At 48.5% G+C, this 26,659-nt stretch overlaps 1 protein-coding gene across 1 annotated transcript; it reads right to left on the reverse strand.

Moving 5' to 3' along the window:
- Positions 1–953: 953 nt before the first annotated feature.
- On the reverse strand, positions 954–19,233 carry ZNF354A (zinc finger protein 354A). Its single transcript, XM_070416917.1, has 4 exons — positions 19,093–19,233; positions 12,311–12,437; positions 11,059–11,154; positions 954–3,188 (listed from the first exon to the last, which is right to left on the reverse strand). Exons 2-4 carry the CDS (start codon positions 12,435–12,437, stop codon positions 1,624–1,626), a joined length of 1,788 nt encoding a protein of 595 aa, XP_070273018.1. The 5' UTR covers positions 19,093–19,233; the 3' UTR covers positions 954–1,623.
- Between the last annotated feature and the right edge of the window lie 7,426 nt (positions 19,234–26,659).

The following is a 26,659-nucleotide window of genomic DNA, read 5'->3' on the forward strand; positions in this document are numbered from 1 at the left end:
CCTGTCACAAAGCTGGGATTTTTTTTTTTAATTACTAAGTTGTTCATAAGTGCTCCTTTTGTTTTCCTAAGATTGTTTGACACTAAAGAACACCAAATAACATACTATTTATATCATGAAAAGATTGATGTACCTTTCAACATTTTGGCACAGGTGTGAAGATTCATTACCCTTCTTTGACAACTCCTCTGTTGGAATTTATATATTCATACTACAAGCCCAGTGCACAAATTCGTGCACAGGTGGGGTCCCTCGGCGTGGCCTGTGGGGATTGGGTTGAAACCAGCAGTCCAACACGGCCAGTTCAACGCTGCCTGCCACTCCCGCTCATCCCGGCCCTGCTGCGCCTGCCATGGGCTGTGCCCAGTCAGTCCTGATCAGGAGAGGCTCACGCCGCCGCAGTGGCACTTGCCAGCCGTGAGCCCTGCGTCTGGCGCCCCTCCCAAGAGGGGTGTGGAGGGGGCCAGGATGTAATCGGCCCTCTGGGCAGACTCCGGATCCATCCCACTGGCGTTTGCACCAATTGTCGAGAGCCCCTGGCGGCCGCTTTTATATCATTTCTTCCTTGCAGAGCATCTAGGGAGGGGAAGCAGCTGCAGTGCCTGAGGCTGATTTCCAGGAGGCTGGTGGCACGGGTCCATCAGTGCTTCGCCCATTCTCTGGCGATTGGACCTGCAGGACTACTGAGCGAGTGAGTGGCTGCCGCCAGACTGGAGGGCCACCGGGATGAGTCAGTCAGCTGAGTGGCACTTCTGCCATGGGAATGCATTGACCACCAGGGGGGCAGCTCCTGTGTTGAGCGTCTGCCCCCTGGTGGTCAGTGCATGTCACAGCAACCAGTTGATGGGTCATTCGGTCACTTAGGCTTTTATATATATAGATATATCCATATATATAAATAGCTTTAAACTTTACTGATTTTTCCATTTAATACATATAAGATGAAAGCTCACAGTGTATAGCAGGTATACATTCATAATAACTACAGAGAAAAAAATTCTGAGAACAGAATTACAAATTGGATACAAAATCCTCAACTCACAGCAATTACTAGACCAAAGAAAGGCAACAGACTTTATTTCTATTTTTAAATAATATCCATGCACAAAGTTTGACATAAGGTCAGGAAAGGTCAAACCTCAGAAACTGAGAGGTAATTTTCACTTCATTTTTATATCTTATTTGGTCCTTTTTCCCTAAAAATGTACAATTTCTTTTATCACATCTTTTATATGCTATTAAAATGTTATTTTAAAAAGTATTACCAGTTTACAATTATTGTGGGGTTTTTTGAGAAATCCAGTATACACATCCCTCCCCTGGCCCAGATGTTACTGACAATAACGTATCTACTGTACACTGCTGTAGAAATAAAACAATTCTTCTATTTGACAAATGACCAAAGTTAATGTCTCTCGCTGTGAATTCATTTCAGGTTAATTTAAAAAGTGTCTACAGGCATGAACACTTTCCTCATTATCACAGTCAAGACATATCCTTGGAATTTAACATCTGATGACTAAATTATAGAAATGTTTTTAAGTATCCATTACATTTATTCCATCACTCTCATGTATTCTGATAAGCTTTGGTTTAAGGCTTCCATACATGCAAATCTACTTTCTAGGGGTTCTCTTCAATATGAATTTTATAATGATTAGTAAGAGATGACCTGTGGTTGAAAAGTTTCCCACATGTATTACATTCATAAGGTTTCTCTCCAGTATGAATTCTCTGATGGGCGATACGTGATGAGCTTTGTCTAAAAGTCTTCCCACATGTATTACATTTAAAGGGTTTCTCTCCTGTATGAATCCTCCGATGTTGAATAAGAGCTGAACTTTGGCCAAAAGATATCCCACATTCCTCACATCGATAAGGTTTTTCTCCAGTATGAATTCTCTGATGATTACTAAGGGATGAATTACACCTGAATGTTTTTCCACACTCATTACATTTATAGGGTCTTTCTCCAGTATGCATTCTCTGATGTTGAATGAGAGCTGAACTTTGTCTGAAGGCTTTCCCACACACTTTACATTTACATGGTTTCTCTCCAGTATGAATTCTTTCATGAATAATAAGTGTTGAGTGGGAACTTAAGGCTTTACCACATTCACTACAATTATAAAACTTCTCACCAGTATGAATTATTCGGTGTCTGTTAAGTCGTGAAATAGAAGTGAAGCCTTTTCCACATTCATTACATCTATAGGGCTTTTCTCCAGTGTGAATTCTCTCGTGTTGAATAAGAGATGCACTCTGACTAAAGGCTCTCCCACATTCACTACATTTAAAAGGTTTCTCTCCTGTGTGAATTCTCTGATGATAACGAAGGGATGAGCTAGACTTAAATGTGTTACCACATTCATTACATAAGTAGGACTTCTTTCTGGAATGAATTCTCTGACACCCAGGAAGGGATGTGTTGCAACCAGATGATTTCCTACCTGGATTATATTTATAGGGGTTTTCTCTAGCATGGATTTTTTGATGTATGAAAAGGCCTGACCTTCGACTGAAAGACTTACCACATTCTTTACATCTATAGGATTTCTCCACAGTATGTGTTCTTAGATGTTTATAGAGGGATGTGCTAAGAGTAAAGGCTTTCCCACACTCTTTACATACATACGGTTTCTCTCCAGTATGGGTTATTTGATGTTGAATAAGAGCTGAACTTTGGTTAAAAGCTTTTGAACATTCTTTACATTTAAATAATTTCTCTCCACTATGGTTTTTCTCATGTTTACGAAGGGATGAAGTGTTAATAAAGGTTTTTTCACATATACTACATTTATAGCGTTTCTCTGCTGTGTTGATTTTTGCTTGATTAATCAAATTTAAATTCTGTTTGAAGCTGTTTCCTTGTATTTCACATTTTGGTAGTGTTTCTTCTCTAGGAACCATCTGCTTTCTAATAAGGACTGACTTTGGGCTGAAGTTTTGGCCAAATTCAGTATTTTTATGTCTCCTTTCTACAGTAAGAATATTTTTGTGGGTAACTGAAAGTATCTGAACACCTTCTTTTTTCTTCTGTTTTTTCTCTAATCTGTCTTCATATACGCAGGTTTTTTCTGATTTGAAGACCCAGGGTCCATTCCTTTTGGATCTTTTCCTTATCAACTCCTGAAATAAAGAGTCTTGCGTTTGAGTTGACTTTGTGGTTTTATGATTGCTCTTCCATCCTGGAGGGGGGAACAAACAAACTGAAGATGTTTCATGTGATACAGCTTTTGGCTACAGAGACAAAATGTATAGAATAAATAAACACTGATTATCTTTAAATAAGGTCTTGGTATCTGCCCAAAAAATAGTAGATTTAAGCAGTACGGGAAAATAATCAATGAGAGCTTAAAGTATTAGGGTAGAAAAAAATAATTTTAAAAAACACATTTAAAAGATGGTGAGTATAGAGTGACTAAGAGAACTGGTGAATGAAGAATGGAGAAAAGAAGAGTATGAATTAGGAAAGGCAATCTGGGATCAGAGTCCAAAGCCCATGATAGATTCCTAAATTATCTTCATGACATTTCTCTTCTTTATGTAATCACTCCTAACCTGGAAAGTCTTCCTCCATTTCCCTCATGCCAAATTCCTTGGTATCCTTTAGATCCCATTAAAAAATAAACTTTCTGAGTCTTTTATTGACTCAATTTCCATAGTCCATTCCCTTTAATATAAACCATACCACAGTGTTTTAAAAATGTTATATATATATAGATGTTACTTTCCTTTTTCCCCATAAGTGTTCTTTACAATCAGATTAGCATACCCTATTAACCTCTAAGTCTTCCTGATGGCATCTGAATTATATACAATTTTTTTTGTTGATCTTTCTTAATTACGTATATACTCCAAATTTGAAAAATGTCAAATATTCTCAATTATTTATACATCAATTTCACACACAAACATGATTCAAATACTTGTAGAAGTTGTCTTACAGATCAGTACATTACATGGGTGATGGGAGAGTTTCAAGGCCAGTTCACACAGGAAGGCATTATTGAATTAAGTTACAGAGGAGTCACAAGTAGACCTGAAGCCAAAGTCAAAAGTTAGGAAGGCAGCTTTGCTCATGCATCAAGCATGAGAGACTGCAAGCAAAGTAGAAAAGTCAAAGATCAAGAATAAGATAGACATAAATATAAAAAGGGGTGTTCACAGTCGCCATCCCTCTCTAATGCCTGCGCTGTCTCCAGCTCATGGAGCTCCAGCCAAAGGAGAAAGGGGGGCAAGTAAAGAGGTCTCTATACCATGGCTCGTACAAAGCAGACTGCCCGCAAATCAACCAGTGGTAAAGCACCAAGGAAGCAACTGGCTACCAAAGCCGCTCCAAAGAGTGCACCCTCTACTGGAGGGGTGAAGAAACCTCATCGTTACAGGCCTGGTACCGTGGGTGGCACTTCGTGAAATTAGCTGTTATCAGAAGTCCACTGAACTGATTCGCAAACCTCCCTTCCAGCGTCTGGTGCAAGAAATTGCTCAGGACTTCAAAACAGATCTGCGTTTCCAGAGCGCAGCAACTGGTGCTTTGCAGGAGGCTAGTGAGGCCTGTCTGCAAACGTGTAATAATTATTACATGCCAACGTGTAATAATTATGCCATGAGACATCCAGCCAGCACACCACATACCTGGAGAACATGCTTAAGAATCCACTATGATGGGAAACATTTTTCATTCTTTAAAAAAAAATTCTACTCCTCCTGTTATTGGTAGTTCTGAACATTAGATTTTTTTTTTCCGATAGGATCAAAAGGTACCTAAGTATATGATTGCAAGTTGAAAATAGGGGACAGAAATCGGGTATTGGCAATTTTTCCATATTTATTTATGTGTAAATTTTTTTAATCTAAATACAGCATTAATGCAAGTCAAATGTTTCAGTGAACAAGTTTCAGCAGTTCAACTTTATAACAATATAAATAAAACTGTTAAATTTTTCTGGACAATGCCAGCATTTGAATTTTTTTAAAACAAGTAAATTTCTTATTGATGGCAACTAAATGGTGTTTGTAGCATTTTTATCACACAGTAGATTCCATCCATTCACTATACTTTTCTAACTTAGTTGTCCTACATGCAAATACATGTTTTTAATGTTGTCTGTCTTCTGTGCTGTTCCTATAAGTTTGCTATTAAAATACATTAAGCTAAATATATATATTATATATATGTGTGTGTATATATATATATATATATATATATATATGCATAAGGTTAAAAAAAAGGACAATATGATAAAGTGGTAAAGAACAAAATTGGCCGAACCGGTTTGGCTCAGTGGATGGAGCGTCAGCCTGCGGACTCAAGGGTCCCGGGTTCGATTCCGGTCAAGGGCATGTGCCTTGGTTGCGGGCACATCCCCACTGGGGGGTGTGCAGGAGGCAGCTAATCAATGTTTCTCTCTCATCGATGTTTCTAATGCTCTATCCCTCTCCCTTCTTCTCTGTAAAAAATCAATAAAATATATTTTTAAAAAAAAACAAAATTGATTTCAATAAATATTATAATTGGGTAAGAACACAATTCACTGAATATTAAATTTTGGCAGGGAAATGGTTGTGCACATAGTTTGGCATTTTCTTCTGGGCTAGAGGTAACCATTTAAAGGGCTCCTCTGCATCTCATCTGAGATCCCTATCTCACATTCACTTTCATATGAATGTGTGTATACTCCCTCTGCTTGGTGAACATAATGTATTCCACTTTCCTCCTTTCTTCTACCAGTATTCCCTTCTCAGATTCCTTCATGGATAACACTTTCTGTCCCTCCTTTGAAAACTGGTATTCCTTGGGCTTTGGGATTTTTTTTTCACTCTACACAGCCTCCTTGACTAATTTTACATGCACCCATATCTTTACTATTTGTTGTAAGGGAACCAGGAGTTTTTTATTCCTGCCAAACACCTTCCTAGCTCCTTCTCTCCATCTAAGTCTTGATAAATTAAATGATCAAATCTCAATACATTATTTGGGCCAAAGTATGAAAGGCAATCACAAAAAATGGGTCCTTTCTCCAGTGACTATATGTCATTGGTTCTAGGTTTAGTATATGTGCTGAGAAGAAGATAGTAAGATTCTGCAGTTTGGATTCTAGCTCGTAATAAAGTTAGAGATCCCGCCTTAGGCCTGTACACAAAGACTGCAGTTTTGTGACCAACTCCTTTACCAGAACCCGAGCATTTGGCACAGGGACCTAAATGGCATTTTGTTTCTCATGCTTTACTGTAGTTTCCCATAGTCTCCTAACGGGTCTCCCTGCTTCGAGTCTTGCTCTCTTCCAATTCAGTTTTCACACTGTAGGCAGAGTAATCTTTCTAAAATCTTATCTTACCATGTTACAAACTTCCTTAGATCCTCCAATTTATCTTTAATAATCTATAACAATAAAAGCATAATATGCTAATTGGACCAGATGGCGAAACAGCAGAACGACCGTCTAGACAACCTTCTGGACGAAACCGGGGCTGCGAGGGACAAGGCCCTTGCATGAATTTTGTGCATCCGCCCTCTAGTTTATATATAAAGCCCTGAGTACTTTATATATATGCCATGGTCATCAAGGTATTTCACGTTCTGACCTTTGTCCACCTGTCCTCATCTCCCTCCCCTGGCTTCTCGTCAGGTATGTTGAACTATGTGCAGTTTCTGGAGTATGCCATGTTTTTTCGTATTTCTTTATCTTTGCATGTGCTGCAAACATCCTTTCCATTAACAAATGGTTATTGACTGCCTACTCTGGGCCAGGTAATGTTCTAGGGAATGTGATGACTAAGAGTTCTGGAGCTTATACTTTGGTATGTGTGTGTGAGAGTGCGGGGGAAGGGGTGGAATGAAATGCAAATAATAATAAATAAAAGCCATATGGATATGTGAAGAAAGGGCTTCCCAGGCAAAGGACACAACAGCAAACAAAAGTGTGGTGACTTCAGAGGAACAGCCAAGAGACTGTGTGCCTAGAATGTAGTCAGTGAGCAAGAGGGAAAATGGTAAATAAGACAAGCGCAACAGATAGGGCAAGTCAGTCATATTAAGGCCTCATATGTTACAGTAAGGTCTTTGGAATTTTATTCTCAGCATGATAGAAAGCCACAGGGAAACTGCACGCCCACTCAGGTTGGCTACTCTGCAGAGAGCAGACTGGTGGGGCACAAGCAGAAGCAGAAAAGAGATAAGTCACTTAAAAGGCTACTGCAGTTATGGAGGTGAGAAAGGGGTGGACGACAGGTGACTGCATCAGGATCAACTACAAAGAAAGTGCTGACAGGACTGGGCTTGCTGATGTGCTGTAGGATGGGTGCTGAGAGGGAGCAAACAATCAAAATCACTCTTCCTCCACGAGAAAGAGAGCCAGCCGAAGGCCTCCTTCCTACTCCCCAGAGTGAGGGCTCCCTACGCACTGCCAGGGAGAGAGTTCATATCAAGTGAAGGGGCAGAATACTGTGTTATACACTATCACTGGAGTGGACAACGGAAAGAGTATACACAGGAATATTTGTTTAGATGTGCATAGAAGAGCTCTTCCAGCTGCTGCTGCTGCTTCAAGTCTGACTATAGTTCCTGACAGAAAACTCCCTCCGGCTCACTCACCACTCGTTGGCTCCATGCTGGCTTCTGTCCTCACCACTACCCTTGCTAAGGCAACTATGATCTCCATATGGCTAAGACAAGATGCTCTTTTCAGCAGCATCTGATAGTGACCACTCCTTTTCCCGGAGACATGCTCTTCCTAAGCGAGTGAAGCCAAACTTTCCTCCACATTCTTCTCATTGCTCACCAGCCTCAATTTCCTTGGTGGGTTTCTCAGTCTCCTTTGTGACTTACTTTACCTCCTCTCTGACCCTTAGAGTTCCTTAGAGTTTAGTACTAGGCCCCCAAATCTTCTCACTCTGCACTCTTTCCACCGGCCAGCTCTAATTATAAACATACACCTCATGCGTCATGACTTCTCTACTCTCTATACCCAATTACACAACAACCTACTCCAAATAGCAACTTCAATGTCTCAAAGACACCTCGAATTCAACATGCCTAAAACCCAATTCATTATTCCCTCCAATCTTTATAATCCTTTGGCTCTGTAAATGACACCAGTTCTGAATTAAACCTTTAAGAGGCATCATTAATATCTCTCCTTCAGATCCCTTAGCTAATCGATTATCAAGAACTGTTTATTCTATCATCTAAATATGCCCCCAAAACATCTATTTCTCCCAAGTTCTACTGATAACAATCCCACTACGAGCCTTGACTTCAATGACAACTGACTTTCCTCTTATCACACCTCTCCATTTGCCTTCCTTATGGCTTCATCTCTCTCTACCTTACCATGAAATGCCAGAGTTCCTCAAATGTGACTCAGAGGCTCTTTCTTGCTCTTACTATAACGTGAACTCCATCAATTAAGTCAAATTCAGCCACTGTCTCAATTAGCCTACCTTGGCCAGGATCTCCCAAATTTACATTTCACACCAAGTCTATATTCAGAGGGGTGTTTCCCCAAATCTAAGAGGCTATTTGGCATCTCCACGTGGATAACAAGGTCAACCAAAGACAACTATATTTAACACATCCAAAATCAAAGTTATATCATCTCTCACCTCTGATCTTCCAGTGTCACTATCTCCATGAATGCTGTCACTGTCCATCCCAGAACAAGCCACAAACCAAGCAAGCATCCTCGACCACTTCATCTCCGTCATCTTCCATATCTAACCCATCTCCAAGCCCTGCTGCTTTGTCTCCCAAAAGTCTCTGAAACTGGTTTGCTCCTTTCTGTCTCCACCAAGTCGTTCACACATTCAGTAACTGGAAGCCTGCTCTGACCAGGCACTGTTTTAAGTACTGGGGAAATGGAACAAATGAAGCAGACAACCCAGTGTAACGGAGTTTACAATTCAGAGGAAGAGACAGATAACGAATAAATATGCACTATTAGGCAGTGATAAGCACTCTCAGGAAAAGAATGCGGAGGAAGGATCCAAGATGGCAGCAGCGTGGGTGGGAAGTTACACTGGCCTCCAAGGAATTACAACTAAAATACAGAACGAACAAGCTGAATAAGCAACGGAAGACCAGCTCAACAGGAGTCTTATAACGAAGGACTTACAGAAGAAGCCGCATCAAGACTGGTAGGAAGGACGGAGACGGGAGGGTGCTGGCCTCACACGATGTGAGCGGCTAAGAATCCCCAGGGATGTCTCAGCTGCAAAGGTCTCCCCGATAGTGTGGCATCTCAACCCACCGGGCTCGCCAAGAGAGCCACGGAAAGGAGCCCATGTGACATCTGGCTACGAAAATCAGCAGGACTTCTGTCCACCGGGGAGACAGGAGTCCGCCAGAAACCCAGGCACCCTCTTAAAGGGCCAGCACACAATCTTGTTTGCAGCCATTTCCCTTGGGCTCTTGCAGGGAAGGCTCAGAGGGGACGAGTCATGTGAGGAGAGATGGAGCAGTGTGGCTCCGGGAAGAGAGCTGCAGGGAGAGCCAACAGGGTCCCTGTGCCGACTCCCTCTTCCACACTGCCAACAGGCGCCACCTTTCTTGGGTTGAGCACTTCCCTGCACACGGCATCAGCCGGAGGAATGCAATAGCTCCTCCCACCTCCCTCCCTCTCATCCCACCCTCCGAAGCTCATGCCCAGTGGAGGAGTCAGCTGCCCGGGCCTGGGGTGTGCCTGTATGGGCAGACCAGGGAGTGTCAGAGACGGAGCTGTGAGGTCCACTAGCCCCATCCTCTCAGCTCCTGGAGGCCCACCCCGCGGAGCTCAGGCTCTCAGCAAGGTCTGGGCAGGATCCAGGACAGACTGACTGTGTGGCTCTAGGAAGGGGGCACATGTCCCTCGCACACCTGACAGGCGCAGAGCCCTCGCTTCGGTTTGGGCCTGATAAACTCTGCTGCCCTCTCCAATGACTCCCTTACACCCAGCCCCAGCCTAAAGGTCTGTGGGCACCTGGTGGGGGCTTTGGCTGAGTGGCCGCAGGCCAGCACTGGCACCAAGTCTGAATCCGTATTAGTGTGGTGAACACCACTCACCACTATCCAGTACGGAACTCGCACACTGCCGGAGGCACTTTCTGACACTGAGCCGAGCAGGCAGCCAGCAGGCAGAGGCAGGCGGGGGCCACTCTCAGGGTGACTTGCGGTTTGCACCTGCCCGGGAGCTCAGTGCTAGTGAAAGCTGGCCTTGGTGTGCGGCTTGGCCTTCCTGCATGCGCCCAGCCCAGCAGAGGCAGCCCACACTGTGCATCACTCTGCAGTTCCAAACAGGTTGCCCAGGCCAGTCACAAGTAGTGTCAGACCCTGACCGACACCAGAGTCCCTTCCAAGAGGCCCAAAGCCAAACGCCCACTGCCAGGCCTCAGACAACATGGAAACAGACACATAACTTTCTTTAAACATAAACGGTGACACATGATAACAATGCCCCTGAACTGCTTTAGTCCTTCCCGTGCCTCGGAGGGAGTCTGTCCACGTCAGGTGCTCTTTCTGGCCGAACGCCAGAGCAGGGACAGACAGCCTCCTTCAGCGGGGCTTGTACTGAGGACATTACATCGTTTCTGATTAGACCAATGTTTCTAAAATGTCAATGGCCACAGAATTCTTCTGCCTAAAACCCTCTGTAGTCACCCATCGAGCAGTTCACATCTCTAAGAACTGTACGGAAGCACTTTATAATGGGGCCCAATCAAATTTCCCAAAATAGTTTTTCATCTCCTTCTTTCCCCACGCACGTACCCTGAGCCTCAGTCAGAATGAACTACCTGCAAGCCCTTACATACACCAGGTTTGCTGAATGGACACGAGAATGCGGCCCTCCTCTGAAACCACAGGAAAGGATAAGAAGAGGTCCTGACAGATCCATTACAAAGGGATTAGCAGGGAAAGGAGGAAGGAGGAGGCTCGTGTCTGGTCCTCAGCGCCCCTTCTCCGCCACTCCTGAGGACCAAGGACCCTGGAGAGCCGTTCCCGACCATCATCTGCAAGCCCCACCCTCCACTTACTAACCAGGCCCTCGCCTGGTGACCCGCGGGCACCTCAGCCCCACTCACCGAGAGGGGCGCCCCAAGGACTCTCTTCCTCCGTCTTCCACGGCTCTTCTCCTTGCTGCAACAGGGAGATCACTTTTGGTTTGGAAAATAGGAGCCCTGTTCATAGACAAAAAAAAGAAAGGAAAGACTTGGTTTTGTTTTGACACAAAGAGGTAGCGCAGATCTGAGTGGAAACTCAGGGGATGGTACAAAAGCTCTCTGATGTGAGAGGTGTGCTAGGAAAAAGGGACTTGCAGCACATGACTACGTAATAATTAGCTTTACGTTAGGGAAAGAGCATAAACATCAGCCTTGATTAATAGGGTGTTATTGGCTTCCTATAGAGATGAAGTTTGTTAAATGTATAGACTGAATTAAATTTGTAAACAGATACCTATGTATCCAGTAGCTTGTTTAAAATGAGAAACACAATCTGAACCCCTTTAACGATGGCAGTGGTCAGCAAAGTATGCAAAACCGAGCCCACTGTCTAAGGATGCCCTTGGCTGATAAAATAAAAGCAGAAGGTTACAGAGACCACATGTGGCCCCAAAGCCTAAAATGTTTACTACCTGCCCCTTTACAGAAAGTTTGCTGACCCCTGGAAAAGACAAGTAGGAAAGGCCCAGAGACTGGACAAAGCCCTCTGCTGAGAGACGTGAAAATGAACCACAGAACAATCAGTGCAAGGAAATACTGTCTTAACCATGAAGAAAGTTCTAGTGTGTAATCACACAGAGGGAAGGGGATGATTATCAATATCCCCTCCCCATTCCCATGGCCAACTCCATGCCTATAGGGGGATGTGTTTTTAAGATTTAGAGATATCCCATAAGGACAATCTCCCAGCAAACGCAGCAGAAGTTTCTTAGACAACCCACAGCACTGATCCAGGGAAGCAGGTGCTAAATCAGCTCAGTTTCTGAACTGGAAGAGAATTAGGAAAGGCAAGTGGTCGGCCAATGAAGACGGTCGAGGGATGCTCCCCGCCGAGAGGTGAGCAACCAAACACAGAACAATCATGATGGGAAAACGATGCCTCAGGTGGGAGGGAATTCCTAATGTGTGACTGCAGAGTGTGCCTTCCACAGGCAACTCAATGCCTATAAAAAGGGGAAAGGTTTTCAGTATCCATTTGTGGAGATCCGAAGTGTGCAATCCCAAGGCAAATCTCAGCCCAAGTTTCTGATGACCCGGGGCTTTTATTCAGAGAAGCAGGTGCTGCCTTACCCCATTTCTATGGGGAAATGTCTCCACAGGGAAACTTCCTTACCCAGCGAGACCAGGTTACTGTAGTTTTCCAGCATCACATCCTGGTACAGGTGTCTCTGAGGAGGACGCAGCTTTCTCCACTCATCCCGCGTAAAGAGCACCGCCACGTCCTTGAACGTCACCGACATCTGTAAAGACAAGCCACCCCAGCTCACCCCGACGACCCACACAGAGTGAGGAAGGAAGCCGTGGGGCAGTAGATGGGCCGCCAGGAAATGCTTAGTCAGAGGTTTCCACAGCCCCCTCCTCAGGTTCCATTAATTTGCCAGAACTCAGAAAAGCAAGTTACTTACAAGATCACCAGCTTATTATAAAAGGACGTAACTCTGGGACAGTCCATGAGGAGATGCACAGGGCAAGCTTTGGGGAACGGGGTGCGGAGCCTCCCCACCCTCGGCTGTGCCACTCTCCTCGATTCTCCACGTGTTCATTCACCAGCCAGGAAGCCCTCAGAACCCTGTCCTTTTGGGTTTGTATGGAGGCTTCATTACAAAGGCATGATGGGTTAAACCGTTGGCCATCACATGCGCACGATTAATCAACTCATTACACAGGCAGGACTGAGTCAACCTCCAGCCCAAGACAGGCAGCGGGTAGAAGGCTGAAAGTGCCAACCTCTAGTCAGAGTTGGGGTTCGTTTCTCTGGAACCAGCCCCAACCTCAGGGCTCTCCTAAAGTCAGCTCATTAATACAGACTCTGATGTGACTGAAAAGGGCTGGTTATGAATAACAAAACACAGCCATTTCATCTTTATTGCTTTGAAGTTATTGCAGGTAAAAAAAAACAAAACAAAACACATATTACTAATCAGTTAAGGAATTATAAGTGCTTTGGAAGCTATGTGCCGGGAACAGAGACGAAGACCAAACATATATTTCGTTTTATAAATCACAAAATCACGGCTGCTCAGTGGTAGGCATGGAATTCCAACGCAGGTGGATGTCCAAGGTGCCATTCTTCACCTCTCTGCAAACCCCGTCATGCCTACCTCATAGTCAAGAAAGAAATGAGATAATCCATATAATGGAGATGGACAGTAGTGACTGTCACCCAACATGAATGTACTTAATGCCACTGCATTATACATTCAAAAGGGGTTAAAGTGGTAAATTTTGTCACAATAAAAAAAGTTAAAATGAGCCGTAACTGGTTTGGCTCAGTGGATAGAGTGTCAGCCTGCAAACTGAAAGGTCCCAGGTTTGATTCTGGTCAAGGGCATGTACGTTGGTTGCGGGTACATCCCCACCCAGTAGGAGATGTGCAGGAGGCAGCTGATTGATGTTTCTCTCTCATCGATGTTTCTAACTCTCTATCCCTCTCCCTTCCTCTCTGTAAAATTTCAATAAATATATATTTTTTAAAAAGTTAAAATAAAATACATACATATGTACATGTATACATGTGTACATAAATAAAGATGCATATTATTCTGAGGTAATGCATACCAAAGGGGTGATGGTGATGATTTCCAGATGTTGGGGTAAGAGTGAGCTTATTTTTTTATTTTTTTTTGTTAATCCTCATCCAAGGATACTTTTCCATTTATCTTTTAGACAGAGTGGAAGAGGGAAAGACAGAGAGAAACATCGATGTGAGAGACACACATCCACTGGTTGCCTCCTACACACGTCCCAGCCAGGGCCCGGGCCAGGGAGGAGTTTGCAACCAAGGTACATGCCCTGACCGGAATCGAACCCGGGACCCTTTGGTCCGCAGGCTCTATCCACTGAGCCAAACTGGCTGGGGCGGGGTAAGAGTGATTTTAACTTCTTTATATATGCATTTTTTATTCTCTGAATTTTTAACATGAGAGTGCAACACATGTATAATAAGATAACTTATTGGCATATGGGGGAATACAAAACAATCTTGCCCTAAAAATAATTTAAAACCCAACTGGTAGAGAAGAAAAGACATGAAATGATGTGAACAATGGAAGAAAAAGTGTAGCCGCACAGGACTGTACGCCATCTCCTAGTTCAATCCTCACCCAGAGGTGAGGAACCCAAAGTCCAGGACAGCGAAGACCCAGGTCACATAATGTATTAGTGACAGCGGCAAGACAATAATTAAAGGTTCCTTTTAATCCAGTGCTTAGTCTATTCTCCCTCTGGTCATAAACATCCCGTCAGTGAGATTTCCACACAGGTCCATGCAGTACTGCCGCGTGGGCAGCGGGCAAGGTTAGGGAGAATGCCATACGGCAGCGGTTCTCAACCTGTGGGTCGCGACCCCTTTGGGGGGGCGAACGACCCTTTCAGAGGGGTCGCCGAAGACCATTGGAAAACATATCTATGATTACATATTGTTTTTGTGATGAATCACTATGCTTTAATTACGTTCAATTTGTAACAATGAAATTGGGGGTCACCACCACATGAGGAACTGTATGAAAGGGTCGCCGCGTTAGGAAGGTTGAGAACCACTGCCATACGGGATGCACTCACACACAGGATGAAGATGATTCTGGCCAAGAGACCAACTTGGCTCTGTTGGAATGAAAGGGCAAGACCCTGGGAAAAAGGCAGCCCACACACGCAATGGGAGGCTCTAGCCACAGCCTCAGATCGACCACCACCACACTGCGCGGGTCCAAAACAGAGCATCACGGTGCAGAAGAGCCTGGCGACATATGCGGGGTCTGCGCTGTGCTCTGAAGATCACCAGCAACGGCTGGACGGTCACAAGTGTGAACTGAGGGGCCACACCCACTTGGGTCTGAATCCAGGCTATTGACTTCTCTGAGCCCCCGTTGCCTCACATGTAAAATGAGGAAAATATGCCCAGCCTGTGTTGCTCAGTGGTTGAGCACTGGCCCATGAGTCAGGAGGTCACAGTGTGATACCTGATCAAGGCACATGCCTGAGTTGTGGGCTCAATCCCCAGTAGGGGGATGTGTAGGAGGCAGCCAATCAATGATTCTCTCTCATCACTGATGTTTCTCTCTCTCCCTCTCCCTTCCTCTCTGAAATCAATATACTTTTTTAAAACATAATAATAAAATAGGGGTAACAACTGCTACACTGTTATGAGAGTGAGAACAAAGGTAAAGCCTTCAGGACATTCCCAGCAACATTGCCCGTTATTATTAGATGATGAGTCAAGAAAGGACAAGTATTTACGGGTCCTATGAACATTATGTAACACTAGAGGCCAGTGCACAAATCCGTGCACCAGGCCGCTAGCACGGATACCAGATCTTTGGTTAATCTCTTTCTGCCCTCCCTTCTCCCTCCTTGCCTCTAGATTCATCAGTCTGCTCCATGTTTCCATGCCTATGGTTTCCTCTCCTGCACTGAGCGTCTGCCCCCTAGTGGTCAGTGCATGTCATAGCTACCAGACAGTCGGATGGTCAGCCAGTAGCTTAGGCTTTTATATATATAGATTATGTATCTATCTAGCAACATTAATGGTATTATTACTAGAAAAACATTGTTCAGCTACCATGATATTTTGCTAGGCCCTGATCTAAACACTTTGCATGCACTAGTTCATGTGAGCCTCTCACTTAACCTATAAGGTAGGTACTTTTTGTTACTCCCATTTTACAGGTGAGGAAACTGAGGTACAGAGAGGTGAAAGTATTTGCCCAAAGCCCAGAAATGACAACAGAGGACATGGGTTCAAACCTGGCCATCTGGCTCAATAGCCCTACTTCCTAGCCACGTACACACTGCCTCTCCACTACCAACATCCCATGGAAAACCTCCGAGCTTCCTGAGGAGTCTTCTCTCTGCCCCCAGAGTCAAGAGACCTCTCTGACTGTGTCCCCTCCAGCATGGCTATCTTTTGTTCAAACACTGGCTCACCATTCGGGGGCCCTCCCTCATTCACACACATATAAAGATGAAAACAGCACAACAAGATCAGTTTTCAAAAGTGTAGAAGCAAGGCGCACAATCCAAAGTTAAGAGGAAGGTGGCGAAGGCCTGGGGCGGCGGACGGGGTGGGCTAGAATGGGGGGAAATGGGGAACATATGTAATACCTTCAACAGTAAAGATTAAAAAATAAATAAACAAAGTGAAGAGAAAGGAAAAATTAAAAACTATGGATTACAGAAGCCTGGGGAAGGTGTCATGAGGATTCTAAGGCTGGAAAGAAAAAGGAAAGCACTATTGCCAAGGGCAAGGAGGGAGATGGGGGTGAGCCACGGAGGGAGATGGGGGTGAGCCACGGAGGGAGATGGGGGTGAGCAGGGAGGGAGATGGGGGTGAGCCACGGAGGGAGATGGGGGTGAGCAAGGAGGGAGATGGGGGTGAGCAGGGAGGGAGATGGGGGTGAGCCACGGAGGGAGATGGGGGTGAGCAAGGAGGGAGATGGGGGTGAACCACAAAGGGAGATGGGGGTGAGCAGGGAGGGAGATGGGGGTGAGCAGGGAGGGAGATGGGGGTGAGCAGGGGGGGAGATGGGGGTGAGCAGGGGGGGAGATGGGGGTGAGCAAGGAGGGAGATGGGGGTGAGCAGGGAGGGAGATGAGGGTGAGCAGAGGGGGAGATGGGGGTGAGCAAGGAGGGAGATGGGGGTGAGCAGGGAGGGAGATGGGGGTGAGCAGGGAGGGAGATGGGGGTGAGCAGGGAGGGAGATGGAGGTGAGCAGGGAGGGAGATGGGGGTGAGCCACGGAGGGAGATGGGGGTGAGCAAGGAGGGAGATGGGGGTGAACCACAAAGGGAGATGGGGGTGAGCAGGGAGGGAGATGGGGGTGAGAAGGGGGGGAGATGGGGGTGAGCAAGGAGGGAGATGGGGGTGAGCAGGGAGGGAGATGGGGGGTGAGCAGGGGGGGAGATGGGGGTGAGCAGGGAGGGAGATGGGGGTGAGCAGGGAGGGAGATGGGGGTGAGCAGGGGGGGAGATGGGGGTGAGCAGGGGGGGAGATGGGGGTGAGCAAGGAGGGAGATGGGGGTGAGCAGGGAGGGAGATGGGGGTGAGCAGGGAGGGAGATGGGGGTGAGCAGGGAGGGAGATGGGGGTGAGCAGGGAGGGAGATGGGGGTGAGCAGGGAGGGAGGTGGGTGTGAACCACAGAGGGAGATGGGGGTGAGCAGGGAGGGAGGTGGGTGTGAACCACAGAGGGAGATGGGGGTGAGCAGGGAGGGAGATGGGGGTGAGCAGGGAGGGAGGTGGGGGTGAACCACAGAGGGAGATGGGGGTGAGCAGGGAGGGAGATGGGGGTGAGCAGGGAGGGAGATGGGGGTGAGCAGGGAGGGAGGTGGGTGTGAACCACAGAGGGAGATGGGGGTGAGCAGGGAGGGAGATGGGGGTGAGCAGGGAGGGAGATGGGGGTGAGCAGGGAGGGAGGTGGGGGTGAACCACAGAGGGAGATGGGGGTGAGCAGGGAGGGAGATGGGGGTGAGCAGGGAGGGAGATGGGGTGAGCAGGGAGGGAGATGGGGGTGAGCAGGAGGGACATGGGGGTGAGCAAGGAGGGAGATGGGGGTGAGCAGGGAGGCAGGCCCAGGAAGGAACTCTGCCAAGTGTGACGCTTGTTTGTTCTGACCCCAAGTGAGCTAAGACGCGCGGGAATCTGACCTGTCAAATTGGTAACCAGGTAATGAAGTGGAATTAATGAGTAAGAGAGCCTATTGGGGAAGGAAAAGGGAGACACTAGACATGGGTTGGGGGGGGGGGGGGAGGACAAGATTCACTACAGAACCACCATCCCCCGGGGACGGGAAAGGACTTGGGCTCCACATCCCGGGGAGACGGCATGGGGTGGGGAACTCCAGTTCCAGGGAGAACAGAAAACAAAACAACACAAACAAACATCTGTCCCTGAGGCCTGAGACACAGTGACCGCACCTGAGCGCCTGCGCCCCTGGGCTCCGCAGCCAGGCCCCCCGCTGGGCTCTTCAGGTCTGAGGAAGAACAGGGGCGCCAGGGGGGACAAGCCCCTTCCATTTCCACCCCAGACTCCCCAGCTCTCGGACCCCCGCACCGGAGAACGGCTCCGGGAACCCTCGGGGAGGGGCGTCAGGAGGAGCGAGGGGCAGACTGGACCCGAGAGACCGGCCACCTGGTCAGGCCCCTCCGCCCCGGCTCAGCAGCAGCGAACCCCGGCGTCTGCACCCCCATTTCACAGGTCGGGATACTGAGGCAGAGCCGGAGCGCTCGCCCCAATTCACACCAGCGAGGGCGCCCCGGGGACCCCTCCAACCTCACTGCGCGCCCCGGGGACCCCTCCAACCTCACGGCGCGCCCCGGGGACCCCTCCAACCTCACTGCGCGCCCCGAGAACCCCTCCAATCTCACGGCGCGCCCCGGGGACCCCCTCCAACCTCACGGCGCGCCCCGGGGACCCCTCCAACCTCACGGCGCGCCCCGGGGACCCCTCCAACCTCACGGCGCGCGCGCGACAACTTTCTCCGCCACCAGCTCCCCACCCGACGCCCCTCCCGTGAACATCCAGGTCCCGGTGTGGCGAGCAGACGGCCTCGGGGAGGTCCGCATCCCTTCCCCCCGGCGCGCGCGGGGCTGCTGTCCGGGGCGGGGGCGCCGACACCGACGCTCGGGTCGTGGCCGGACGCTGCCACCGGGCGAGGCGGCCACTCCCTCCGCGCGGAGAGCTGACCGCCCGCCTGCCCCCGGGGCCGAGGACGCGAGCGGAGGAAACCCGTCCGCACGGCCGGCGGCCGGGACCGAGGGTCGGGCAGGTGGCGGGGCCCGGGGCGGCGAGCGGGGGCGGGTGCCCGGCCCGCGCCCACAAAGGCCCCGCGCGCGCCCCCCGGCCTGCGCGGCGCATCCTCCGGGGCCGCCGTCCCCCGCGCGCCCCGGGCGCCCCGGCCGCTCACCTCGCCGCGCTCCGCAGGAGGGAGGCCCGGGGACCGCGCGGCCGGACCGCCGCCTCCGGCCCCGACTGCCCCCGGGCTCCGGCCGGGAAGGCGCTCACTCCCGCGGCGAAGGTCCCGCGCCCCACGCAGGTCCGGCCGGGCGGGCCGTCTCTCTGGGAAATGGAGCCCACGCGAGCGCCGAGGATTCTGGGAAGTGTAGTCCGCAGAGCCTGTCCGCGCTCCGGGTCGGGAAAGGGCGGTTCCCAGGCGGGGCGCCTCTGCATCTGCGTAGAGACGTCAGGCGGACGGACCACAGGCAGGAACCGCTAACTCCGTGCGCCAGGCCCGTCTAGGCAGCTGGGAATGTGCCCGTGAAAAAAACAAAGACCACTGGTTGCTCACTGCTCTCCAGAGCTCTTTGAGGAGGTAAAGCACATGCAGAAGCCATGAACATCCTCTATGATAAAAGCCCACTATGCCAGTGTCCGGTAGTCCATTCAACCAATCAAAGTGTAATATGCTAATGATATGCTAAGGCCGCTCAACTGCTCGCTATGACGTGCACTGACCACCAGAGGGCAGGTGCTCTGACCAGTGGGTTAGCTTGCTGCTGGGGTCCAGCCTATCAGGACTGAGAGGAGAAGGGCCAGACACACCCTGGAGCCCTCCGAAGTCCCTCCCTGGCTGGCCAACCTCCCGCCCCAGTCGTGCACTGGTGGGGTCCCTCGGCCTGGCCTGTGCCCTCTCACAATCCGGGACCCCCTCAGGGGATGTCCGAGAGCCGCTCAGTGGAAGGACCAGTCACTGTGACATGCACTAACCACCAGGGGGCAGATGCTCAACACCGGAGCTGCCCCTGGTGCTTAATGCACTCCCACAGGGGGAGAGCCGCTCAGCCAGAAGCGGGGTTCACAGCTGGTGAGCACAGCAGCAGTGCCAGGAGCCTCTCCCGCCTCCCAGGCAGCACTAAGGTTGTCCGACTGATGGCTTAGGCCTGCTTCCATCAGTTGGACATCCCCTGAGGGCTCCCGGACTGCAAGAGGGGTCAGGCTGGGCTGAGGGAGAAGCCCCCTGCCCCCGCCCCCAGTGCATGAATTTCATGCACTGGGCCTCTAGTAATTATATAACTTGTGTAGACAAACAGGGAACACATGCTAACCTGATTCGCTCAGGGGAGGCCTGCTTGGCAGCCTTGCAGACGCAGAGACCTAAAGTAACCACAAAGGATGGTCTGAAATGAAAACTTTTTAAACTAAAAAGCAGTCTATGGTGTGTAGTCATGTCCTAGGCAGGTATCTTCCCAGACAAAGGTCAGTCTTTACCTTAACTGAGCCTGTCCGTTGCCTTTTGCATCTACCGTAACATATTGTTGGAAGGTCAAAGTCATTTTCCTTTTTCCAGACCCCTCAGAGCACAGGTACTGCTCTGCAGATATCCCCTCACTGTTATTGAGTTGATTGTTGACTGTTAACTATCCTGCACCCACCTATGTAAGAAAGCACATATCTATCATTTCACTTTTCATCCAATCAATCCAAGCTTTCCCCACTTCGATTTCTCCCTAATCAATTACCAATGGATTTCATGTAACCCACTTATGTCTCCTCCTTAGATTGCAATGTATCAAACAAGTTGCATTCTCTCCAGAGCATTATCTCAATCTGTTGAAATTCTGCTTCCTGGCATTTGTCAATGATTTGGCTCAAATATACTCACAAAATTTCTTCACAGGTTTGAATGTCTCTTATGTTAGGGTTGCCGAAGGAGGGACGCACGACGCCAAACGAATTATGAATTTATTAGGTCACCTGGATACCCAGATGGGCTGAGCCTCAAAATGGCACCAGCCCCCAAAGTCGGGGGGTCCGAGGTGTTTAAAGGACTCTAGGCGGCTTTTTCTGGGCGGAGAATGCTCTGTGCAGGTCTGGGTTCTGGGAAAGTCTGGAGGAGAGAGAGAATGGTCTCAGCAAGTGGAATGTCCGCTGTGAAGTGGCCTACAGGTCAGTTCCCAGGGGAGGGGTATCGATTCAGTTATTTGATCAGTTCAGTAGCCATGTTTTTTGCCAGGTTTTAACTTCTAAAAACCCTAATAACATCTTACGTTGACACTTTTTTTAGATTAGAAGATAAGGGTTATGGGAAAAAGCGAAAGCGCAGAATCAGGAAGGTGGCCCCTGCAGTCCACAACGTGAGAACGGAGGGAAGAGTCCCGGGCAGCGTGGGAGGGCAGGGGCAGTCCAGGCACTGAGAAACCAACTATAATTTTTAACATTTTACTAATGGAACACGTGTCCCATTTGAAAGGTTGATCATTTTTTTCTTAAGTAAAAGAAAAATGCATTTGCTGCCAACCACGCAGAGATAAGCAGTTAACATTTTGGTGAACATCTTTTAACAGACCCCTGAATTACACATATTCATTATCAGTCAGTCACTGCAGCTCTCATTTTAACAAATGGAATATTGCAAATTGCAATTGTAATTATGCTGGTTCTTTCTCCACTTAAGAATATGTCTTAAACATTTATTTGAATTTGCCGATAAGTATTGTTCCTCAGTCGTGTTTTTTAATGGCTTCAGTTCGTGCCATTTCACCTAATTAATTCTGTTGGTTAAATATATTTAACTAAACTGAGTTCACTTATTAAAATATATTTAACGAAACCCCTATTGTTAGTTATATTTTAGAAGAGGGGGCAGCCTATCAATGATTTCCAATTTTTTGTTCCATTAATATCCTTGTAGCTATATCTTTGGGATTATTCTCCTACTTTAAATTTCTTGAAATTGTATTGCTGGATCAAGAACTATTAGAATTTTAAGCACATTGCCTAGGTGTTACCAGCCCAAAGTTTATGTGCCCAACACTTCCAAAGGCCAAAACTCAAAACATCAGAATTTGGAATAAGGAAAGGTTTATTGATCAAGGAGGCGCCAACTGAGAAGATGGGCATCCTGATCTCCAAATCCATTTTAAGAAAGTAACAGAATCATGCCCCGACCTGCAGGGCACGCTTCGTGGGTACACCGCACCAAATCCTGCAAAGGAATGAGAGGATAGGAGACGCGAAGAAATGGAGGCAAGACAAAGTTCTGATCAAGCCTCAATTTTATTCTTACAGCGGGTAGTATTTATGTTGGTGGGCAAAGGGGGTCCATGGGATTAGCCTATCATTAAGGATGTAACAAAGGCTCTGGAATGTCACAGCTATGCGCTTATCAGCGGAGATGTAGCAGCTTATCAGCGGAGATGTAGCAGGTTTGTGCTAAGGGTGAGGGTATGTTATCTTTTAACTCCAGGCCAAACCGGGAGTTGGCTTGGAGGAGCCATAAACCTATTATGCTGTAAACTGGAGATGTATATGTGATTTATAATGGCTCCCAACAGAATCAGGCTTCTTTTATGTCAAGGGAAGAGAAAATGGAAGAAGGAGGGCAGTTGGGGGCGATTGGGCCAGCAGGGGAGGGCAGTTGGAGGCGATCGGGCCAGCAGGGGAGGGCAGTTGGAGGCGATCGAGCCAGCAGGGGAAGGCAGTTGGGGGCGATCAGGCCTGCAGGGGAGGGCAGTTGGGGGCCATCAGGCCAGCAGGGGAAGGCAGTTGGGGGCCATCGGGCCAACAGGGGAGGGCAGTAGGGGGTATCTTGGGGGCAGCCTATCAATGATTCTCTCTCATCATTGATGTTTCTATCTCTCTCTCCCTCTCCCTTCCTCTCTGAAATCAATAACAAAAAAACAACAACAAACAAATAAAAAACTAAAGTGCTATACTCAAAGCACTATAATGAATCAAGATGAAATTCTAAAAAATTTTCAAGTAACCCATGGAAAGGCAAGAGAAGAAAAACAGAAGAATGAGAAGAAAATAAAACTAAATTCTAATAATAGCTTTAAAAAGTATGCTAATGTGCCCTGGCCGGTTTGGCTCAGTGGTTAGAGTGTCGGCCTAAGGACTGAAGTGTCTCAGGTCTGGTCAGGGGCACATACCTCGGTTGCAGGTTCCCCAGCCCTGAGGCAGCCAATTGATGTGTCTCTCTCTCAGGTCTAAGAATCTCTCTCTCTCTCTCTCTCTCTCTCTCGCTCTCTCTCTCTCTCTCCTCCCCCTTCTTCCTCCCTTCCATTCTCTCTAGAAATAAATGGAAAAAGTATCCTCAGGTAAGGATTTGAAAAAAAAGTATGCAGCTGTAATAAGCCAGTCACAAAAATCAAATACTCTATAATTTCGCTTATATGAGGTACTTAAAGGAGTCAAATTATAGAGACAGAAGTGGTTGTCAGGAGCTGGGGCAGGGAGTGGGGGGATGGGGCGTTATTATTTAATGGGAACAGAGGTTCACTTTTACAAGATGAGTTTTGGCAGTGGATGGTGATGGTGGTTGTACATTGTGAGTGCACTTAATGCTACTGAACAGTACCCTTAAAATGATTAAGACGGTAAATTTCACATTACGTACATTTTACCGCAATAAAGAAGGGGAAGAATGCTGCTGTAAAGATTCTATACAGGCTAGTACACCACTTCCTGAGCTGTTCTAGGGTTTGCAGATGCCTGTGGACACATGAGCTTCCCTAGGGGTACATAGTTTTAAGGCCACAGTTTCCATTTGTACTCTCCTGCATAAGGAAGGGTCTCTTCTCTCTTCCTCGTCACCTTATTTTTTTTTAAGATACATGTTTTTATTGATTTTTAGAGAGAGAGGAAGTACGAGAGATAGACAGAAACATCATTGAGAGAAAACCATCATTGATCTGCTGCTTCCTGCATGGCCGCCATTGGGGATCAAGCCCACAACCTGGGCATTTGCCTTGACTAGGAATTGAACATGACATCTTGGTTCCTAGGTCGAAGCTCAATCACTAAGCAACAGCAGCAAGGTTCCCTTTATTTTCTTTAATCCTTACCCGAGGATATGTTTATTAATGAGAGAGAGAGAAAGAGAGAGAGAGAGAGAGAGCAATCGGTTGCTTGCCATATGCTCCCTGACTGGGAATTGAACCTACAATCTAAGTAAGTGCCCTGATGGGGAATTGAACCCACAACTTTTTTGTGTATGAGATGATGTTCCAACCAACTGAGCCACCCCTTAAAGAGCCCTCTGCCCACTCACCAGAGAACTCTTAAAATGATGCAGGGCCTATGGGTGTAAAACTCTGGCGTACCACACCCTAGGACTACTGAAAATAGTCTTCTAGGAAGATTTCTTTCCTAGGTTAATGAAATGCCCCAAACATGGATTCATATTTCTGTTAGCATTGAAGTATTGCATTAGAAATGGGGTATACAGGCATTTAAGAGGCTCTGAAACCAGATATTTCTTTTTTAAATATAGTTTATTGATTTTTCACAGAGAGGAAGGGAGAGGGATAGAGAGTTAGAAACATCGATGAGAGAGAAACATTGGTCAGCTTCCTCCTGCACACCCGCTACTGGGATGTGCCCACAACCAAGGTACATGCCCTTGACCAGAACCGAACCTGGGACTCTTCAGTCCGCAGGCCGACGCTCTATCCACTGAGCCAAACCGGTTAGGGCTGAAACCAGATATTTCAATAATTTTGGAGTTGTAACTTTTTTTAACAATCCCTTCTCGGAGAACCAAGATGGCGGCGTAGGGAGCGGACCTGTGTGTGCTGCTCTCTCACAGCATCATTGAAACTATCAACTATGAAGTAAACAACTGCCACTCAGAACCATGGGGAAGATGGCCCAGTGGGAGATCTACAACTGGAGGAAAAGAAAGAAGCGCAGTGAGACTGAGTGGGAGCTACGGAGGCACCAAAACCAGAGGTACGCAGTCAGACGCCACGCGGGCTGCAAATGGATTCTCGGTTTTTTACGAACCCTCGAATCCTCTGGGCTCGCTCGGGGCGGGTCTCTGAGGCCCCAGATCCCACAGGGAGAGGCGGCCACGGCCTTGCAGTGGTCGGAGAGCGAGGGAAGCTCTGATACGCGGCTGCTCGACAGCACCGAGGGACAAGAAATCCTGGTGTCCCGGGGAGGCGAGGGGCGCGGAGACGCCGCCATCGCTATTTCATCCATGCTGGTGACTCCCTGTGACCCCGCCCTACCCTCAGGGCTGTGCCAGAGGCACAAGAGGGAATGACTGTGCTTTTACAAACTCTCAAATCCACTGAGCTGGTTCGGGCGGGTCTCTGAGGCCCCAGGCCACAAGGCGAGAGACGGCACGGCCTTCCAGCGGTCAGGAAGCGAGGGAGGCTCTGGCGTTCGGCTGCTCGCCGGCACTGGGGGACACAAAGTCCTGGAGTCCTGGATAGGCAAGGGGCCGCTGAGTCTCCGCCCCGGCGACTCCCTGTGATCCCGCCCTACGCAATTTACATTCCCATCTGGGCTGTGCCAGACCCACAAGTAGAAGCGCCTTTTCTTCTGCAAACTTTCAAATCCACTGAGCTGGTTCAGGCGGGATCATGAAGCACCAGACCCTACGGGGAGAGGCAGCAGGGCCTTGCAGCCATCAGAAAGCGAGGGAGACTCTGTTGCACAGCTGCTCGCCGGCACTGGGGGACACAAAGCCCTGGCAGAGTGTCAAGGGGCCACGGAGACTCAGCCAGTGCTATTTGCTCCGCCATGGCGACTCCCTGAGTCTCAGCCTTAATCAATTTACATCCCCATCCAAGCTGTGCCAGGTGCACAAAAAGTCCCACCTGCGCTTTTGCAGCCTATCCCAACAAATTGCAGACTTCATCTGCTCGCAGCCATGTGAGACACACTCAAGAAGCAGACCCAGGAGAACCAGGATGGCGGCATAAGGAAGAGACCTGTGCGTGCTACCTCGCACAACAACATCGAAACTACCAAATATCAGACAAACACCTATCATACAGAACCATGGGAAACTTGGCCCAGTGGAAGCTCTACAACTGGAAGGAGAGAAAGAACATTGAGACTGAGTAGGATGTGACACCAAGTACAGAGCCCAACCCAACAAACTGCAGATTTCAACTCCTCGCATAGAAAGAAGCGCATAGAGACTGAGTAGGATGTGCTGAAGCACCAAGTACAGAGCCCATCCCAGCAGGCTGCAGATTTCAGCTCCTTGCATCTGGGAGGGACGCAATCGGGGGGCAGAGTCGGGTCCGGGGCCGGCCAGGGCTGGGCCTGACTCGGCCGGCACTGTGGAACTGGTGTACCAGCAAGCGCACAAACATGCCCACTGGTCCCAGTCTCTGGTGGGGCGCTGCGGGACAGCAGACAGGCAGTCTGTGCACTTGGTGGAGGGCAGGAGCGCTGGATGTGCAACCACCAGGAATGCCTGGAGATTTTGTCGAGTGGGGAGCCGCTGGCAGGGGACAGAGGGCCAAACTTCCTGTTTCCCCGGTAAGGCTGGGATGGCCCCGGTGAGGTTGAAACGGTCACGGTGTGGTAGGGACGACCCCGGTCAGGTCGAAACGGCCCCGGTGTGGTAGGGACGACCCCGGCGAGGTTGAAACAGCCCCCGTGAGGTAGGGACGACCCCAGTCAGGTCGAAACAGCCCCGGTGTGGTAGGGACAACCCCGGTGAGGTTGAAACGGCCCCCGGGAGGTAGGGACGACCCCAGTCAGGTCGAAACGGCCCCGGCGTGGTAGGGACA

This window comes from Myotis yumanensis, unplaced genomic scaffold, assembly GCF_028538775.1.
Source record: "Myotis yumanensis isolate MYYU_CA2020_CCGP unplaced genomic scaffold, mMyoYum1.0.hap1 SCAF_5, whole genome shotgun sequence".
Taxonomy (NCBI): Eukaryota; Metazoa; Chordata; class Mammalia; order Chiroptera; family Vespertilionidae; genus Myotis; species Myotis yumanensis.